This window comes from Schistocerca nitens, chromosome 12, assembly GCF_023898315.1.
Source record: "Schistocerca nitens isolate TAMUIC-IGC-003100 chromosome 12, iqSchNite1.1, whole genome shotgun sequence".
NCBI classification, from domain to species: domain Eukaryota; kingdom Metazoa; phylum Arthropoda; class Insecta; order Orthoptera; family Acrididae; genus Schistocerca; species Schistocerca nitens.
In genome coordinates this window covers 124,897,974-124,917,865 of record NC_064625.1, presented here as the reverse complement: position 1 = coordinate 124,917,865, position 19,892 = coordinate 124,897,974, and the positions used below count along the sequence as shown (strand labels likewise).

The 19,892-nt window shown below is 41.2% G+C and overlaps 1 protein-coding gene across 3 annotated transcripts in view; it reads right to left on the bottom strand.

Moving 5' to 3' along the window:
• The window catches only part of LOC126215256 (uncharacterized), a 135,120-nt gene that overhangs the window by 37,293 nt on the left and 77,935 nt on the right, over positions 1–19,892 (bottom strand). For all 3 annotated transcript variants that reach the window (XM_049941932.1, XM_049941934.1, XM_049941933.1), the window contains exon 5: positions 6,937–7,122. In XM_049941932.1, the coding sequence (XP_049797889.1) occupies positions 6,937–7,122 (186 nt within the window). The remainder of the gene's footprint in view (positions 1–6,936; positions 7,123–19,892) is intronic.

The following is a 19,892-nucleotide window of genomic DNA, read 5'->3' as shown; positions in this document are numbered from 1 at the left end:
ATCTGTAGTGTGTCGTGACCATATGTCAATGAATGGAGCTACAGTGAATTTATGAAATCGCTTCTGTCATTTGTAATAGCCCTGTACTTGCCAGAACAAAATTTCTTTCACTATCTACAACAGCAACAATTAAAATGTGTGACCTATATATCTCATTGTTAACAACATTGCACCTTACAGTATCACATGTCCACTATCTTAGAGCAAAGGTATTTCTCTAGACAATTCATTATCTTAAACAAATTAATGAAATTACAGTATTTTTACAGTTGCTTTAATAGTCTAGCATTATCCAGTAAACATCATAGAAAATTCAAATCTAATGTAACTAGCATAGACACGAATTTAAGTTTGCCTAGATTGGACTGATCAGCCAAAATCATCATCTTCAGCTGATTTAAATAGCAACTCTGCTTTTTAGTATGACAATTGTGGCAGCTTGGGTGAGTTAACTTAAAAGCACACATTTCCTTGTACTCATCACCGATCAGCTGCAACTACAGAATGATGCAGTAATGATCTATGTTTTTAGGAAAATGTTGCTCAGTTTGACACACCCTACTGTTCTCCAAACTCATTCTCAGATTAGTTTTCATCAGATATGAGAAAGAAAACCAATCATCAAAAACCAATCATCAATCATATATTTCATACAACTGAGATTGTGATAGTAAATATTTCTTAAAATCAATAAGGATACAACTACGCCGTTTGTAATGGTAAAATGTCAGCCATTATCAAAGACAATATACTTCACGAGCAAAGCCTCGCTAACTGTGGAGTACTGGTAAGAGATTTGTGTTTACCTCACAGTCAACTTCCATGCACATAGTTTACAACCTATGTTCCTGCATACATTTTATTCTTCAGCAAAAGATTGAAAGACGTTGCAAAATTTGCGTATTGTACATATGTACAAACTTTGATGACTTATTTGATCCTCAGTCCAGGCTCCTCATCTCGCACATTATACACGGAGTGTTTTGCAATTCCTATCCTGTCAAAGGCTTGTAGCAGGGACTTAGTAGATAAAGTTGTGATGAGGAACCCCTGTCCAGAAATTTACTACTCGGATGTACATAACTGGGAAGTGGGTGCAGTTGTCAATCCCCGTTGTTGTAATTACAGTATCACATACCATTTCTGTCTGACTACAATGGTGCCTCTGAGAATTTGGTATGTTCAAAACTAGGAGGATGGGTGGTGGTCCTCCACAGAATGATTTGAAGTGGAATGATCATATAAAATTAATTGTTGGTAAGGCAGGTGCCAGGTTGAGATTCACTGGAAGAGTCCTTAGAAAATGTAGTCCATCAACAAAGGAGGTGGCTTACAAAACACTCGTTTGATCTATACTTGAGTATTGCTCATCAGTGTGGGATCTGTACCAGGTCGAGTTGACAGAGGAGATAGAGAAGATCCAAAGAAGAGAGGCGCATTTCGTCACAGGCTTATTAGGTAAGCGTGATAGCGTTACGGAGATGTTTAGCACAAACTCAAGTGGCAGACTCTGCAAGAGAGGCACTCTGCATTACAGTGTAGCTTGCTGTCCAGGTTTCGAGAGTGTGCGTTTCTGGCTGAGGTATCAGATATATTGCTTCCCCTTACTTATACCTCCTGAGGAGATCACAAATGTAAAATTAGAGAGAATCGAGTAGGCACGGAGCAGTCGTTCTTCCCGTGAACCATACGGCAGTCGTTCTTCCTGTGAACCGTACGCAACTGTAACAGGAAAGGGAGGTAATTACAGTGGAGGTAATGACAGTGGCACGTAAAGTGCCCTCCGCCACACACCGTTGGGTGGCTTGCAGAGTATAAATGTAGATGTAGATGTAGATGCACTGAATTCCTGACTTTGAAGAAGATGCCTTTATAGTGCAGCAGTGAACCTGAGGACAGGCACTCTAAATGCTGCCCATGCTAAGGGCTCCTACAGCACACAGGTCAGAGTTCATTGTCTCCACTGTGTGTGTACTGTGAAGTGGGAGATTTGAAAGTGATCTAATCTTCAACTTACTTTACATTTCAGTGGTACACTACTGGGCATGGAATCATCATCCAAACTTTATCTACTAAGTCACTTCTACAACCCCCAAAACCTATAATATGAACTCTGAAACGCCCTAGATAAGATGTATTTTAGGAAATACAAATACAAGACATCAATGAAAGGTGTAAACACTATTATTGCTGGAATCTCCCCCCTCTCCCTCTCTCTCGCTCTCTCGTGTTATGTTTCCCAGCACAAAAGTAGGTTGGTTGGTTGGTTTGCTTGTTTGTTTGGAGTGAAATGGACTAAAGTGCAAGGTCATCAGGCCCTCCATCCGTTAACTGGCAAACCAGTGGTAGTAGTCAAAGGAACGAGGTGAAAGCTAAATTCCTGAAAGCATAAATGTAACAAACACAATAAAAACCAAAATAAAAGCCCCAGAAAAAAAGACAGCACAGACAAGTTGTTAAAAGATCAGTTAAGACAGGGCATTAAAACCAAGAAGAGAAGAAGAGTGAAGAAAATAAGAAGCTGAAAAGCGTAGAGGTCACGCTTGGCCACCTAGCGAGGGCCACCGAGGGAGCCCCGGTTGGGAGGAGGAAGCGGGGTTTGGGTGGGGAGGGGGGGGGGGAGAGGGGGAGCAGGATTTGGGGTGGGGGGAGGGGGCAAGAGAAGGACGTCACACCAACCCCTCAAGTGGTCAATGAGGCCAAAATGTCTTACCTTGCAGGCACGTATAGAAACCACCTTTGCAGGCAAATTGTAGCACCAGGTCAGCCAAGTCTGCATCGTTTGCTACCACTAGAGGTATCTTGTCAGAAAGATTAAGATGCCATCTCACACAGCCAAATTAGGGCAGTCTACAAGTAAGTGGGCCCCGTCAGGCAAGCTGTGAATCGGCAGTGAGGGGGACACTCACGTCTGAGAATGAGGGTGGGGTCAGGCAAGTGTGGGCAATGTGAAGTCTACAGTGGATTTCCTGTGAGAAGCGTGCAGGGAAGACTGCCACATTGTCACGGTCTCTCTAACTGTTCTCAGTTTGTTTGGGGAGATCGGGGTGGACAATCTGAGCTCCAGACTTGGAGCAATCTGTGGCAAATAAACGACTGGAGGTCTAGTTCTGGGATCTCCATTTCCAGAATCGGCATTCTGGTGGCCAGCTCAGCCGACCCGTCAGTTCGTTCATTTCCCGAAATCCCAACCTGACCGGGATCCAAACAAAAATGACTGGCTGCCCAGCTTGATGGAAGTCAGGGACAAGATCCTGGATAGCCGTAACGAGTGGGTGAGGAGAGTAGCACTGGTCTATAGCGTCAAGACTGCTCAGGGAGTCACTGCAGATGAGGATACTCTTGCCACTGCAAGAACGAACGTGGCTAAGGGCTAATTTAATGGCCATCAATTCATTAGTGAAGGCACTGCAGTCATTTGGCAGAGAGTGGACTTCACTGCACTCTGCACCTGTGTACGCGAAGCCCGTTCGTCTCTCAACGAGCCGTGGAGAATACCACTTCTGAACCTGGATACTTCCCGACAACAGCTACGAACGGGAGGTGAAAAATCGTCTTGTCAATGGAATCTTTTGGACCGAAGGAGACTTAGAGGCAAATCCGAGGTCAGGGCAAGCCGTGGGACTGATGTGAGGTCTCCCTGACCAAAGGCAACAGTGGAGGAAGTTGCAGTTCACAGCAGAGACACTGGAGGCATGCAGCAATGCTGTGAACATGTTGGCGACTGACAGGTAATGGAGGGACACCCACCCCGATTTGTGGGCTGTTCACACGGCTAGTTTGGAAGGATCCTCTCTCGAGTTGGACCTCACAGTGATGAATGGGGTCCAGCATCCACAGTGCTGAGTGTGATGCTGAAGCACATGCTAGACCTCCATAGTCGAGAGGAGATTGAGTGAGGGCTCGGTAGAGTCACAAAATGGTAGAGCGGTCTGCACCCCAGCTAGTGTTTTTGAGGCTGTGAAGGGCATTGAGACATTGTAAGCACTTCCACTGAAGTTGACAAAGAAGGGGAAGCCACGACAGCTGGGAATCTAAGACTAGTCTCAGAATGCAGCGCATCTGTACTACGAGAAGTAATTTATCATCCAGGTAAAGCTTTTTGTGGGTGGGCAGTATAACGGCAACAGAAGTGCACGACACGAGTCTCAGTGGCTGAAAACTGAAAGCCACTGGTAAAAGACCAGGACTGAGCATTCCGTATGGAACCCTGGAGGCGACACTCAGCAACAACGATACTAGAGGAGCAATAATGAAAGTGAAAATTGTGATCGTATAAGGAGAGCGATACCAAAGACACCACAGCCGGTGCTAGGACATTGATGGCCACCAGAACGCATGGGAGGCTCAGTGCAGAGCTCTACAAAACCTCATTCTCTTGGATACAGGAGGGTAGAGAGTGAAGCGTCCACATGAACCTGTAACGTATGGTGCAACAGGATGCTCTTGGCAAAAATAGAGAGTGGACCCTAGAGACTCATGTCACATGTAAGGATGTGGTGGCACCATGTCGTGTCATAAGCTGTCTTTAGATAGAAAAAGCTAACGATGTACGAAGGCTGTCTGGATGGTGGACTCCGTGTGAACCAAATTATCAGCAATAGAGTGGCCTTTGCAAAAACCGTCCTGAGATGCAGCCAAAAGGTCCCAAGACAAGAAGCCAACACAGCCACTTGCTCACCATGTGCTCGAGCAACTTACAGAAAACAGCCGTACTGCCGATTCAGCGATAACTGTCCATCTCTAGAGGGTTCCTACCCAGTTTCAGTACCAGAACTATCATACTTCCTCACCCCCGAGATAGGAACTCACCCTCATTCCAGATCTGATTAAACAGGGCAAAGATGTGACGCTTGACAATACGCTGAGAGATGTTTCGGCATTTGTTTGTGGATGCAGTCCGCTCCTCGGACCGTATCAGGGCAATGGGCTGGGGCAGTAGAAAGATTCCATTCATTAAATGGAACATTATATGGCCCCAGGTTGCAGGTAGTAAAAGGTAAGCTCATTCCCTCCACCCAATGTTTTTCGCTGTTTGGGGGAAGAGACCAAACAGCGAGGTCATCGGTCTCATCGGATTAGGGAAGGAAGTCGGCCGTGCCCTTTCAAAGGAACCATCTCAGCATTTGCCTGGAGGAATTTAGGGAAATCACGGAAAACCTAAGTCAGGATGGCCGGACGCGGGATTGAACCGTCGTTCTCCCGAATGCCACTCCAGTGTGCTAACCACCCACCGTTTTATGAGCTGAAAGCAAGGATGGTAGTTCTGAGACGCGGATGCGTGAGCACAATGCTTAGCAAAATGTTCGGCATAGGCATCTGGATCAGTGTAAATGGCACTATCTGAGGTAATACTTGGCACTCATGCAGGGGACTGGAAGCCATAGAGTTGTCTGACCTTGGTCGTACCTGTGATGAGAGGTATTTGATCCAATGGTGAAAATGTACCATACCAAGGATTCTTGCTTTTGGCATTTTAGAAGGTAGCAGACACAGGCATGGAGGCATTTAAAGGCAATGAGGTGCTGCAGTGAAGGGTGCCACTTATGGTAACAGAGACCACGCCTACGATCTCTAATGGCCGCAGCAATCTCTGGAGTCCATTAGGGTACCACCTTCTGATGGGGGGTATCCAGAGGAAGAGGACGTGGCGCAGTTAGCTGCCAGAGGAATGGCTGCCGTTGTATGCCGGACAACCACATCGATACTGCAACCTGCACCACGCAAGTAACGAGCAGCCCTTAGTGGCTCACCATCAAAGTTTTCTTTATCTTAAATATCTTTGGGACTAATGCCATTTTGGCATATTTCTTATTTTATAAATGACATATAAGTACTGGCAGTCTTTCACAACGATTCCGTACTTATACTCTATTGTAAATCTTCTAGTCATAATTCTGTGACCATGTTATAGAATATAGACCATTCTTTGACTTAAATTCAGAGGAAGACACTCCTAGCAGTGTCGAAACCAGGTTAATTTGTTAAAAATAGTGACCGAGGGCTGATTTTCTTTCAATTGAAACTCATTGTTTTATTGCATTATTTTTGTCCAGTCCCTCTTTGCAAACAAATGGAAAACGAGGTATTACTGATTGTTACGGAGCATACCAAGGGCGTACCCAGGATCTGAACTGGGGGGGGGGGGGGCGGCAGGTCATACTAGTCTCAGGAAACGAGGACTCGAGACAACATACAGCACTTCTTATTAAATAAAACAGTAAACCAGTGAAAAACTGCTTTTAATAAACATTTTAAATACAAGAATGCACTTGTAAAATCTGAGAAAACATGCAGAATTTCTTATTAAATACAGTAAACTAGTGAAACACTGAATATCTTTAGCTGTGATCTCCTGGCATGTGTACCAAAGATGCTAAAGACGTGCAGTCTCTAAGTATAACTTCACACACGGCAGAGTGAAAACATATACTGTTTCGTTATTCACATTCTGTTATGCAACTGTTTTCGATACTCAAAAGCTTTGGAAGGAGGTAATCTGTAATGGTGGAAGTAACAAATACTGTTGTGAATGTTTTCCCATGTGTAACTGAATAAATCCTAAAATGATCAACTGCTAGTTTTCTCATTTGCTATAAAAACAACCTTAGAAGCTCGAGTATCACACTGAAGGCAATGACTGCCACAAATGGATTTGAAAAGATGAATATTTTATTTTCTCCATTAAAATGGTACTCTTCACCATATCCATAAAAGCACAAATCTCAGTTGTTATGAACACTGATTTAAACTTACTTTATTTAAACAGCTGGTAAAAGGTCCACTGAACTCCAGCCACACACTCAATTCCATCCCTGTAGAGTACCTATATAGTCCTTTCCCCTTTTCTTCTCTCCTCTCCTCATTTAATAAACTGTATCCCGAACAGGCCACTGTATACATTCATAAGAAACATGTGTCCACCACAAAACTTACGTAAATGCCAGAGCAGCTGTACCACGTGGCAGCTTGCGATTGAGTGACATCTTAAGTTCCCACAGATTCTTCAGGCTTCCCAGAGCAGTGAACGCCTCACTCGCTACACGCCGGGCTAAGTTGTAGTCGTAAAGTTCCAGACGTTTCAGTTTGTCGGCACAGACTGTCAGCAACGGTGGGACACAACTGTGTAACAACAGAAATGGAGCTCGTGAGAAATGTGTTTTGGAAGACCAAAGAAACGGAGTACTTTATACTTTATGTATAATTGATGATTCTTATCCTGTATTTAAAACTTTATGTTTAACTGCCACCTTTACATCAATTGCCACTGAAATATGATATCATTACTATTACCATCACATGCATTTTCATAAAAAGTAGACTCATCAGGGATGAATTTCAGTAATATACACTGATGGGGGGGGGGGGGGGGAGTCACAACACCAAAATATAATTAATGTAGAATAATGAAATTTTGGGAATTCATTTGTCTAGGTAACATGTGTAAATGACTAACACTGTAAGATCACAGGTTACAGTAAGCACGAGATAAGCCATTGTAAATGTTAAATGGCGGTACATTAATAAGCGGTATAACCACTAGAATTTCGAATGCAAGCACGGAAACCTGCATGCAATGTGTTGTACAGGTGCAAGATGTGAGGTTGTGGGATGGAGTTCCACGTTTATGCCACTCCGTCAGTCAATACAAGGACAGTTAATTCTGAAACTTCCTGGCAGATTAAAACTGTGTGCCGGACCAAGACTCAAACTCGGGACCTTTGCCTTTTGTAGGCAAGTGCTCTACCAACTGAGCTACCCAAGTGCGACTCACACCCCATTGGCTTTAATTCCGCCAGTACCTCGTCTCCTACCTTCCAAACTTCACAGAAGCTCTCCTGCGAACCTTCCAGGACTAGCACTCCTGGAAGAAAGGGTATGCGAACCTTGCAGGAGAGCTTCTGTGAAGTTTGGAAAGTAGGAGATGAGGTACTGGCGGAATTAAAGCTGTGAGGACGGGGCGTAAGTCATGCTCGGGTAGCTCAGTTGGTAGAGCACTTGCCCACGAAAGGCAAAGGTCCCGAGTTCGAGTCGCAGTCTGGCACACAGTTTTAACTGTCAGGAAGTTTCATATCAGCGCACACTCCGCTGTAGAGTGAAAATTTCATTCTAGAAACAGTTAATTCTGTTCGTGGACAATGTCGGAGTTGTCGTGTGTCGGCGCACCGTGTATCCTCGACTTGAGGCAGATCTGGTGATAGAGCAGGCCAACACGAAATGTTAACACTGTAGAGCATATTAGAACAGTGGTACGTGGGTTAGCATTATCTTGTTGAAAAACATCCCCTGAAATGCTGTTCACGACCGACAGCACAACAGGTCGAATCGTCCGACTGATGTACAAATTTGCAGTCTGGATGCACGCGATAACCACGAGGAAGCTCCCACTGTCGTGTGAAGTCGCATCCCAGGTGTAGGCCCAGCACGTCTAGCACAGAGACAGGTTGGCTGCAGATCCTTAGCTGGCCTCCTGCTAACCAACACACGGTCATCACTGGCATCAAGAAAGAACTGCCTTTCATCAGAAAAAAACAACAGACCCCCACCCAGCCCACCAATAAGTTCTCCATTGATACCACTGGAGTCACAAATGGCAGTGGTTTGGGGTCAGTGGAACGCACGCTGCAGGGCATCTGGCTCGGAGCTGTGATATGTGATTTATTTATCTCATTACGTACAATTTTAAAATCATTTGATTTGATGTACAGGAGACATGTCAAGGTTTGCAAAAGACACTTTTTTCACTTTTTTTAAGAGAAATACAAAAGTTTACATTATATTTTACATTTCTAAGTTACAGCTACACGTGTACATAAAATAATACATGTAATACAATCCCTGTGTTCAGACTGTGAAGCTATCCTCAATGAATTCATCGACAGAATAACAACATTTCTCCTCCAGAAGAGTGAAGAGCAATCTTTTCAGTGAACCAATCTCCATTTTAAATATATTAATGCCTTTTATTTTCTTGAAAATTTTTAACCCCATATACTCTGGCGTTTGGGCATAAAGTTTTAAGTGATGTGTTGGAAGTTTGAAGTTATCTCTGTGGTGAGTGCTGTAGTTGTGGTCAAAACGGAAAGTGTCTAGTGTATGTTAATTTTTATATAGGAACACAACCATCTCATATATGTAAAGTGAGGGGATAGATAGTTGTTGTTGTTGTTGTGGTCTTCAGTCCTGAGACTGGTTTGATGCAGCTCTCCATGCTACTCTATCCTGTGCAAGCTTCTTCATCTCCCAGTACCTACTGCAACCTACATCCTTCTGAATCTGCTTAGTGTATTCATCTCTTGGTCTCCCTCTACGATTTTTACCCTCCACGCTGCCCTCCAATGCTAAATTTGTGATCCCTTGATGCCTCAAAACATGTCCTACCAACCGATCCCTTCTTCTAGTCAAGTTGTGCCACAAACTTCTCTTCTCCCCAATCCTATTCAATACCTCCTCATTAGTTACGTGACCTACCCACCTAATCTTCAACATTCTTCTGTAGCACCACATTTCGAAAGCTTCTATTCTCTTCTTGTTCAAACTATTTATTGTCCATGTTTCACTTCCATACATGGCTACACTCCATACAAATACTTACAGATACGACTTCCTGACACTTAAATCTATACTCGATGTTAACAAATTTCTCTTCTTCAGAAACGCTTTCCTTGCCATTGCCAGTCTACATTTTATATCCTCTCTACTTTGACCATCATCAGTTATTTTGCTCCCTAAATAGCAAAACTCCTTTACTACTTTAAGTGCCTCATTTCCTAATCTAATCCCCTCAGCATCACCCGATTTAATTTGACTACATTCCATTATCCTCGTTTTGCTTTTGTTGATGTTCATCTTATATCCTCCTTTCAAGACACTGTCCATTCCGTTCAACTGCTCTTCCAAATCCTTTGCTGTCTCTGACAGAATTACAATGTCATCGGCGAACCTCAAAGTTTTTACTTCTTCTCCATGAATTTTAATACCTACTCCGAATTTTTCTTTTGTTTCCTTTACTGCTTGCTCAATATACAGATTGAATAACATCGGAGAGAGGCTACAACCCTGTCTCACTCCTTTCCCAACCACTGCTTCCCTTTCATGCCCCTCGACTCTTATAACTGCCATCTGGTTTCTGTACAAATTGTAAATAGCCTTTCGCTCCCTGTATTTTACCCCTGCCACCTTCAGAATTTGAAAGAGAGTATTCCAGTTAACGTTGTCAAAAGCTTTCTCTAAGTCTACAAATGCTAGAAACGTAGGTTTGCCTTTTCTTAATCTTTCTTCTAAGATAAGTCGTAAGGTTAGTATTGCCTCACGTGTTCCAACATTTCTACGGAATCCAAACTGATCTTCCCCGAGGTCTGCTTCTACTAGTTTTTCCATTCGTCTGTAAAGAATTCGCGTTAGTATTTTGCAGCTGTGACTTATTAAACTGATAGTTCGGTAATTTTCACATCTGTCAACACCTGCTTTCTTTGGTATTGGAATTATTATATTCTTCTTGAAGTCTGTGAGAATTTCGCCTGTCTCATACATCTTGCTCACCAGATGGTAGAGTTTTGTTAGGCCTGGCTCTCCCAAGGCCATCAGTAGTTCTAATGGAATGTTGTCTACTCCCAGGGCCTTGTTTCGACTCAGGTCTTTCAGTGCTCTGTCAAACTCTTCACGCAGTATCTTATCTCCCATTTCATCTTCATCTACATCCTCTTCCATTTCCATAATACTGTCCTCAAGTACATCGCCCTTGTATAAACCCTCTATATACTCCTTCCACCTTTCTGCCTTCCCTTCTTTGCTTTGAACTGGGTTGCCATCTGAGCTCCTGATATTCATACAAGTGGTTCTCTTCTCTCCAAAGGTTTCTTTAATTTTCCTGTAGGCAGTATCTATCTTACCCCTAGTGAGACAAGCCTCTACATCCTTACATTTGTCCTCTAGCCATCCCTGCTTAGCCATTTTGCACTTCCTGTCGATCTCATTTTTGAGACGTTTGTATTCCCTTTTGCCTGCTTCATTTACTGCATTTTTATATTTTCTCCTTTCATCAATTAAATTCAATATTTCTTCTGTTACCCAAGGATTTCTATTAGCCCTCGTCTTTTTACCTACTTGATCCTCTGCTGCTTTCACTACTTCATCCCTCAGAGCTACCCATTCTTCTTCTACTGTATTTCTTTCCCCCATTCCTGTCAATTGTTCCCTTATGCTCTCCCTGAAACTCTCTACAACCTCTGGTTCTTTCAGTTTATCCAGGTCCCATCTCCTTAAATTCCCACCTTTTTGCAGTTTCTTCAGTTTCAATCTGCAGTTCATAACCAATAGATTGTGGTCAGAATCCACATCTGCCCCTGGAAATGTCTTACAATTTAAAACCTGGTTCCTAAATCTCTGTCTTACCATTATATAATCTATCTGATACCTACTAGTATCTCCAGGATTCTTCCAGGTATACAACCTTCTTTTATGATTCTTGAACCAAGTGTTAGCTATGATTAAGTTATGCTCTGTGCAAAATTCTACAAGGCGGCTTCCTCTTTCATTTCTTCCCCCCAATCCATATTCACCTACTACGTTTCCTTCTCTCCCTTTTCCTACTGACGAATTCCAGTCACCCATGACTATTAAATTTTCGTCTCCCTTCACTACCTGAATAATTTCTTTTATCTCATCATACATTTCATCAATTTCTTCAACATCTGCAGAGCCAGTTGGCATATAAACTTGTACTACTGTGGTAGGCATGGGCTTCGTATCTATCTTGGCCACTATAATGTGTTCACTATGCTGTTTGTAGTAGCTTACTCGCATTCCTACTTTCCCATTCATTATTAAACCTAGTCCTGCATTACCCCTATTTGATTTTGTATTTATAACCCTGTAGTCACCTGACCAGAAGTCTTGTTCCTCCTGCCACCGAACTTCACTAATTCCAACTATATCTAACTTTAACCTATTGATATCCGTTTTTAAATTTTCTAACCTACCTGCCCGATGAAGGAATCTGACGTTCCTCGCTCTGATCCATAGAACGACAGTTTTTTCTCCTGATAACGACGTCCTCTTGAGTAGTCCCTGCCCGGAGATCCGAATGGGGGACTGTTTTACCTCCGGAATATTTTACCCAAGAGGACGCCATCATCATTTAATCATACAGTAAAGCTGCATGTCCTCGAGAAAAATTATGGCTGTAGTTTCCCCTTGCTTTCAGCCGTTCGCAGTACCAGCACAGCAAGGCCGTTTTGGTTAATGTTACAAGGCCAGATCAGTCAATCATCCAGACTGTTGCCCCTGCAACTACTGAAAAGGCTGCTGCCCCTCTTCAGGAACCACACGTTTGTCTGGCCTCTCAACAGATACCCCTCCGTTGTGGTTGGACCTACGGTACGGCCATCTGTATCGCTGAGGCACGCAAGCCTCCCCACCAAAGGCAAGGGGATAGATAGTATTTTTAAATTTTTTAACAGTGGTCGACAGGATTCCCGTTTTTTTGCAACACACGTTTCTAATTACTTTCTTTTGTAATACTAGGAGCCTAGTGACAATTGCTGAATTTCCCCAGAAGATTATGCCATAACGAATAACTGACTCAAAGTAGCAGTGATAAACTATCTTTCTGGTATCCATGTCTGTGGCACCTGACAAAATACACATATCAAATGCTAAGTTGTTCAGTTTATTTGCTAAGTAATCTATGTGTGCCTTCTAATTTAAATTTTTGTCAAGATTTAGGCCTAAGAACTTCATGTGGTTTACTTCTGTGATGTCTTGACCATTGCAAGTTATCTTTATTTCACTCCTTTCTACTGATTCAGCTTCAAATTGCATCATTTTAGTTTTAGTTACATTTAGTTTTAGTCCATTTTGATAGAACCAAGATTCAAATTTTTCTAAAGTATTTTTGGCTTTTTCTGGAATATTTTCAGGTACCTCATTTTCAATTAGAACTGATGTATCATCAGCAAATAAGACTGAATGAACATCAATAGCAAGTGATAGGTCATTTACGTAAAATAGAAACAGATAGGGACCCAATATCGAACCTTGTGGGACTCCTTGGGGAACTGTTTTCCAGTCTGATGAATAATTGGTTCCATTTGAAGTAAAAATTACTCTTTGTTTCCTACCTGACAGGTAAGAGCTAAATCATTTTAAAGCAGTGTTCCTGATTCCATACATCTGTAATTTGTGGAGGAGTAATGCACGGTTCACTGAATCGAAAGCTTTAGTTAGATCACGGAATATTCCTGTGACCTTTCTACCTTTATCTAACGTGGAGCATATTTTTTGGATAAATTCATTTATAGAATTCACAGTGCTTTTACCCTGTTGGAATCTGAACTGGTTTTTAATAATTCTCATTTACGGTAAGAAAGTTATTAATTTGATTTGCTGCAATCTTTACAAACACTTTAGAGAAGACCGGCAAGAGAGAGATAGGGCGGTAATTCCCCATATCTTCTGTCGATCCTTTCTTGAATAGAGGTTTGATCTCAGCATATTTCAATACATCTGGAAAGCATCCCTGTTTAAAAGATTGATTTATAATAGTTGACAGTGGTTGAGAAATAATACCTTACACATACTTTATTACAGATGACGTTATTTCACCCCACCCATGTGAGGTTTTGTTTTTTAGAGACAATATTTCCTGTCCTCATAGTAACTAATTTATAACAGTTAGCTATGTCAGTGTGGTGCCAACTGCTGCTCAAATTGCTGCTGCACCTGCAGTATAAGCTATATGCCGAACATAACTGTCTTCCCTCTCGGTAGTGTCACATGACCATCCAGAGCCCAGTCTTATTGCAACTTCACGTTCTCACGGCCACGGCTGCCAGCAATCGTGTACAGTAGGTACATTCCTGCTAAGTCTTTCTGCAATATCACAGAAGGAATGTCCCACTTCTCATAGCCCTATTACATGACCTCATTCAAACTCAGACATGTACACAATGGCATCTTTGGCCTTAAAGGCATTCTTGACTAACATCAACACACCAGCCCAATTTCAAAGGCAACTATACTCAAGACTGTTACAGCACACATTTAGAGCAAACCTGATTTGCATCCTCATAGTCACACTACAAGCACCAGTCTTATGTGACTGGCACAAAATTGTCACGTCATCTTTGTGATGTAGAAACCCACCAAACAACTTTCATTTATGTCGCACAACTCCTCCTTGGTTTTGCAATTTTTTTCCCATTAGTGTACAAGAGGCATAATGTGAGAGTCAAGCCTCAGGTATTAGCAAATTCAGTTGGTTATGAAACAATGTCTACTTTTAATGCTAGTAAGACTTCAACAGTATTGAAACACATAGCTACTGCAATCTTAATGCCACTAACATATCTGACGAATCGCATACTAGAAGAAGGAGTATTCCCTGAATGTCTGAAAATGACAGAAAAATGACAAATAATTATAGACCTATATCAATAGTTCCCATTATATCAAAAGTAATAGAAAACTGCATACGCATCCAAATTTACAATTATTTTGAAAGTAATAAATTATTGAGTAAGAACCAGTTTGGCTTTCGATCAGAACTATCGACAACCGAAGCAGTTGAATGCCTCCTTAGTAATATATATGAAGGATATGAAAATTAGAAACTCACTTGTGCTACACTGTTAGATTTAACAAAAGCCTTCGACTCAGTCACACGTGAAATAATGATTAAAAAACTAGAACATTATGGTATTGTAGATAAACCATTATAATTTTTTCAATCATACTAAAGCAATAGGGTACAATTAGTAAAAACAAACTATCAAAAGTCAACACCCATGAAAGTAAAGAGAGGGATTCCACAAGGCTCAGTGCTTGGCCCTTTCCTGTTCATTGTTTACATCAATGACTTCTCAAATTATATACCATGCAACAATGTACTGTATGCTGATGATATGACACTAATAACAGATGGAGAAAATCTGCAAGATGTCATGGAATACAACAAAGTAGTAACTGAAATGAGCAGTGACTGGTACAGAGTCAATCTTTTATCAATAAACAAATTGAAAACTGAAGAAATTTACTTCACCCTGAAACCAATTGAACAGAATACAAAAAATGTCAGGTTACTAGGTTTACATATAGATCAAAAACTTACATGGGACAGACACACAAATTATCTATGTGGCAAACTTGCTCAAACTCTCTTTCTATTACACAAGCTGAGACATGTTATCAGTAAAAATCTGCTAATCTCAACATACTTTGCTTTTTTCCATTCACAACTGCAATACAGGGTACTTCTTTGGGGTAACTCAGTGGGTTCAAGTACCATCTTCAAGTGGCTGAAGAAAGCAGTCAGGTGCATTTTAGAACTAGCAACAAGACAAAGTTGCAAAAACCATTTACAAGAACTAAAGATAATGACACTACCTAGTATATACTTTTATAATTGTTTAATATATGCTAAAAAGAATGTAAAGAACTTTAACTTAAGATCTGAAGTGCATGTTCATAATACTCGAAATAATAGTAACATAGACCTACCATACACAAGGCTGACACTGTTATAAAATTTTAAGCTAAGGTGTTTATGGCTCTTTTATGTCAAACTCCCAAAAGCTGTGAGCAAACTACCGATGAATAACTTTAACCAGACAATAGCAGTGTGGCTCAAATGTACGCCATATTACTCACTTGATGAGTTTCTAAACAGTGACACAAAAGAGATATGCTACATGAAACAAATAACTGCCATGTGAATTATACATATATGTTTGTGACAGTAATGTACCAGCAAAGACTTTTTACATGGATATGTAAGATGTACCATAAATATATCTTGATACTTTTGTATATTTAACTGTTATGATGTATTATTATTATTATTATTATTATTATTATTATTTCTTTCTTTTCTCAGATGTTATGTCTGGTCAAAAATGGAAATTGACGAGGACCTTGATCAAGCGTGACTTCCTTTTAACTGTACGGTATATGTTATATTGCATTTAGGAACTTTCGGGTAATTGAACATGTATCAATAATTACGGAATTCTGTAGTTGTATATATAAGTTTGATTGTAGCTGTATTGCATTGATGTACTGATGGATATTGTGTGGTATGACTCCTGTAGTTGATAGTATAATTGGTATAATGTCAACTTTATCCTGATGACACATGTCCCTCACTTCCTCAGCCAGTTGGTTGTATTTTCAATTTTTTTCTCCTGTTTTCTTTTGTATATTTGTTGTATTGGGTATGGATATTTCGATTAGTTGTGTTAATTTCTTCTTTTTATTGGTGAGTATAATGTCAGGTTTGTTATGTGGTGTTGTTTTATCTGTTATAATGGTTCTGTTCCAGTATAATTTGTATTCATCATTCTCCAGTACATTTTGTGGTGCATACTTGTATGTGGGAATGTGTTGTTTTATAAGTTTATGTTGTAAGGCAAGCTGTTGATGTATTATTTTTGCTACATTGTCGTGTACTCTGGGGTATTCTGTATTTGCTAGTATTGTACACCCACTTGTGATGTGATCTACTGTTTCTATTTGTTGTTTGCAAAGTCTGCATTTATCTGTTGTGGTATTGGGATCTTTAATAATATGCTTGCTGTAATATCTGGTGTTTATTGTTTGATCCTGTATTGCAATCATGAATCCTTCCGTCTCACTGTATATATTGCCTTTTCTTAGCCATGTGTTGGATGCGTCTTGATCGATGTGTATTACTATTACTATTATTATTATTATTATTATTATTATTATTATTATTACTATTGTGAATGAATAATTGTGGTATCATCAATATTACTTTAGCATGGTATCTGCTTGCCCTGCACAGGTACAATAATAATTATTGCAATTTTAAAAAAAATGCATTGAGCACACTGACGATGCCAATTGTATGGAAAACATATTAAAAGGCAAATAAAGATTCTGTTCTATTCTATTCTATTGTGCACATGTGGTATCTAATCACTCTGCTGTGCCATCTGTTGACTGCTAGTGCAACTCAGAAAATTATTTCAAAAACTCGTTTGTGAAGTACAGTCTTTAAATAAATGATTGTTAATGCACATAGGCACAACTGTCATGAGAATATATTCCGAAAATGAAAATCCTTGTGATCAACACATACAGATGAGACAATGTTATTCTTCACAACCACAGTTTATTGCAGATAAAACGTTCAGGCTGAGACGCCACAATCAGTACGGAGCAATGTTCTCAGACGTTTCTTTTCTGACTGTGGGAGACATCTTTGCAGGTACAATGGCAACTAGTATGCTGCCTCTCAGCCTAGAAGTTGTAGCCGAACAAACCTATAGGGTTATTCAAAATGAAGAATATTTATAAGATTTCTTCCTCACTAACTACGAAGGGTAGAAGCACAATTTCAATGCTCCTGAACAAAGAATGTCTCAGACATCAGATCCAAACAATTATGCCTCAATGTAGGCACGTTAAGTGTGGCTCATTTATGGCCTCAAACAAATCAGACAGTATCTATCGAGAATAAGATTTTCACTCTGCAGCGGAGTGTGCGCTGATATGAAACTTCCTGACAGATTAAAACTGTGTGCCGGACCGAGACTCGAACTCGGGACCTTTGCCTTTCGCGGGCAAGTGCTCTACCATCTGAGCTACCCAAGCACGACTCATGCCCCGTCATCACAGCTTTACTTCTGCCATTATCTCGTCTCCTACCTTCCAAACTTTACAGAAGCTCTCCTGCGAACCTTGCAGAATTAGCACACCTGAAAGAAAGGATATTGTGGAGACATGGCTTAGCCACAGCCTGGGGGAAGTTTCCAGAATGAGATGGTAGAGCACTTGCCCACGAAAGGCAAAGGTCCTGAGTTCGAGTCTCGGTCCGGCACACAGTTTTAATCTGCCAGGAAGTTTCATATCAGAGCAGACTTCGATGAGTGAAAATCTCATTCTGAAAACATTCCCCAGGCTGTGGCTAAGCCGTGTCTCCACAATATCCTTTCTTTCAGGAGAGCTAGTTCTGCAAGGTTCGCAGGAGAGCTTCTGTAAAGTTTGGAAGGTAGGAGACAAGATACTGGCAGAAGTAAAGCTGTGAGGACGGGGTGTCAGTCATGCTTGGGTAGCTCAGATGGTAGAGCACTTGCCCGCGAAAGGCAAAGGTCCCAAGTTCGAGTATCGGTCCGGCACACAGTTTTAATCTGCCAGGAAGTTTCAGTATCTATCGAATTCAGAGCTTCAACAATTTGGCATTGTAGATCCTTATGCAGAGCACATGCATATCACAGAGGGGTAAAGCCTGGTGGCCTGGAAAGCCACCAATCGTGAAAGTCATTTCCTGCTCCCCCTCCTTCATTATGACATCTGGGAAAGATGTTATTCGATAAAGTCGAACGTAGGCAGTGTGTCATTTTTCAAGAGGATGAAGTGACACAAATCACACTGAAGTTTAGGTAACAGCCAGTTTTATAGCATACACAGACACGATATTCCTGCAACAACGCTATAAATAAGAACAGAATGTTCTGTAAACTCTCTTTACATAAATGGTACCTTTGGTGAGTGTCTCTCTGGTGTGGAATAATCACCATAGGATCTGTCTCCATAACCTCTCAACCAGACATCATACGGATTAAGATCGGGTGACACAGATCGCCAAGCTACCGGGATATGACAATTGATAATTCTAGCATTTCCGAAATGCCTCTGCAGCAGCCGCTTCGCTGGCTGAACAAGGTGCGGAGGAGTGCCATCTTGCATAAAAATGATCCTAGTAACATTTCCACAATGTTGAAGGGTTGGAATGACATCGGTGCACAAAAGACTCTCTCAATGTTTACCAGTGACGGTACGAGACCTGCTGGACTGACTTCCACAAAAAAATATGGCCCTACAATAAACAATGCCATCAACTCACACCACAAAGTCACCTTTGCAGAATGAAATGGTACCAGCTCATGCACGAGCAGATTTTCCATAGCCCACATCCTGCAGTTCTGTGTACTGCCGTGTCCTTTAAGATGGAAATGGGCTTCTGAACGTTTGTATGGCTGCCAAGTCAGCAATTCTGAACATGAGTTTTTAGTATGGATAACAATACTGGATTCTTTACAGACAAATGGAAAAACTAGTGGAAGCCGACCTCGGGGAAGATCAGTTTGGATTCCGTAGTAATATCGGAACACGTGAGGCAATACTGACCCTACAAATCATCTTAGAAGCTGGATTAAGGAAAGGCAAACCTACATTTCTAGCATTTGTAGACTTAGAGAAAGCTTTTGACAGTGTTGACTGGAATACTCTCTTTCACATTCTGAAGGTGGCAGGGGTAAAATACAGGGAGCGAAAGGCTATTTACAATTTGTACAGAAACCAGATGCCAGCTGTAAGAGTCGAGGGACATGAAAGGGAGCAGTGGTTGGAAAGGGAGTGACACAGGGTTGTAACCTCTCCCCGATGTTGTTCAATCTCTATATTGAGCAAGCAGTGAAGGAAACAAAACAAAAATTCGGAGTAGGTATTAAACTCCATGGAGAAGATATAAAAACTTTGAGGTTCGTAGATGACATTGTAATTCTGTCAGAGACAGCAAAGGACTTGAAAGAGCAGTTGAACGGAATGGATAGTGTCTTGAAAGGAGGATATAAGATGAACATCAACAAAAACAAAACAAGGATAATGGAATGTAGTTGAATTAAGTTGGGTGATGCTGAGGGAATTAGATTAGGAAATGAGACACTTAAAGTAGTAAAGGAGTTTTGTTATTTGGGGAGCAAAATAACTGATGATGGTCAAAGTAGAGAGGATATAAAATGTAGACTGGCAATGGCGAGGAAGGAATTTCTGAAGAAGAGAAATTTGTTAACATCGAGTATAGATTTAAGTGACAGGAAGTGTAGCCATGTATGGAAGTGAAACATGGACGATAAATAGTTTGGACAAGA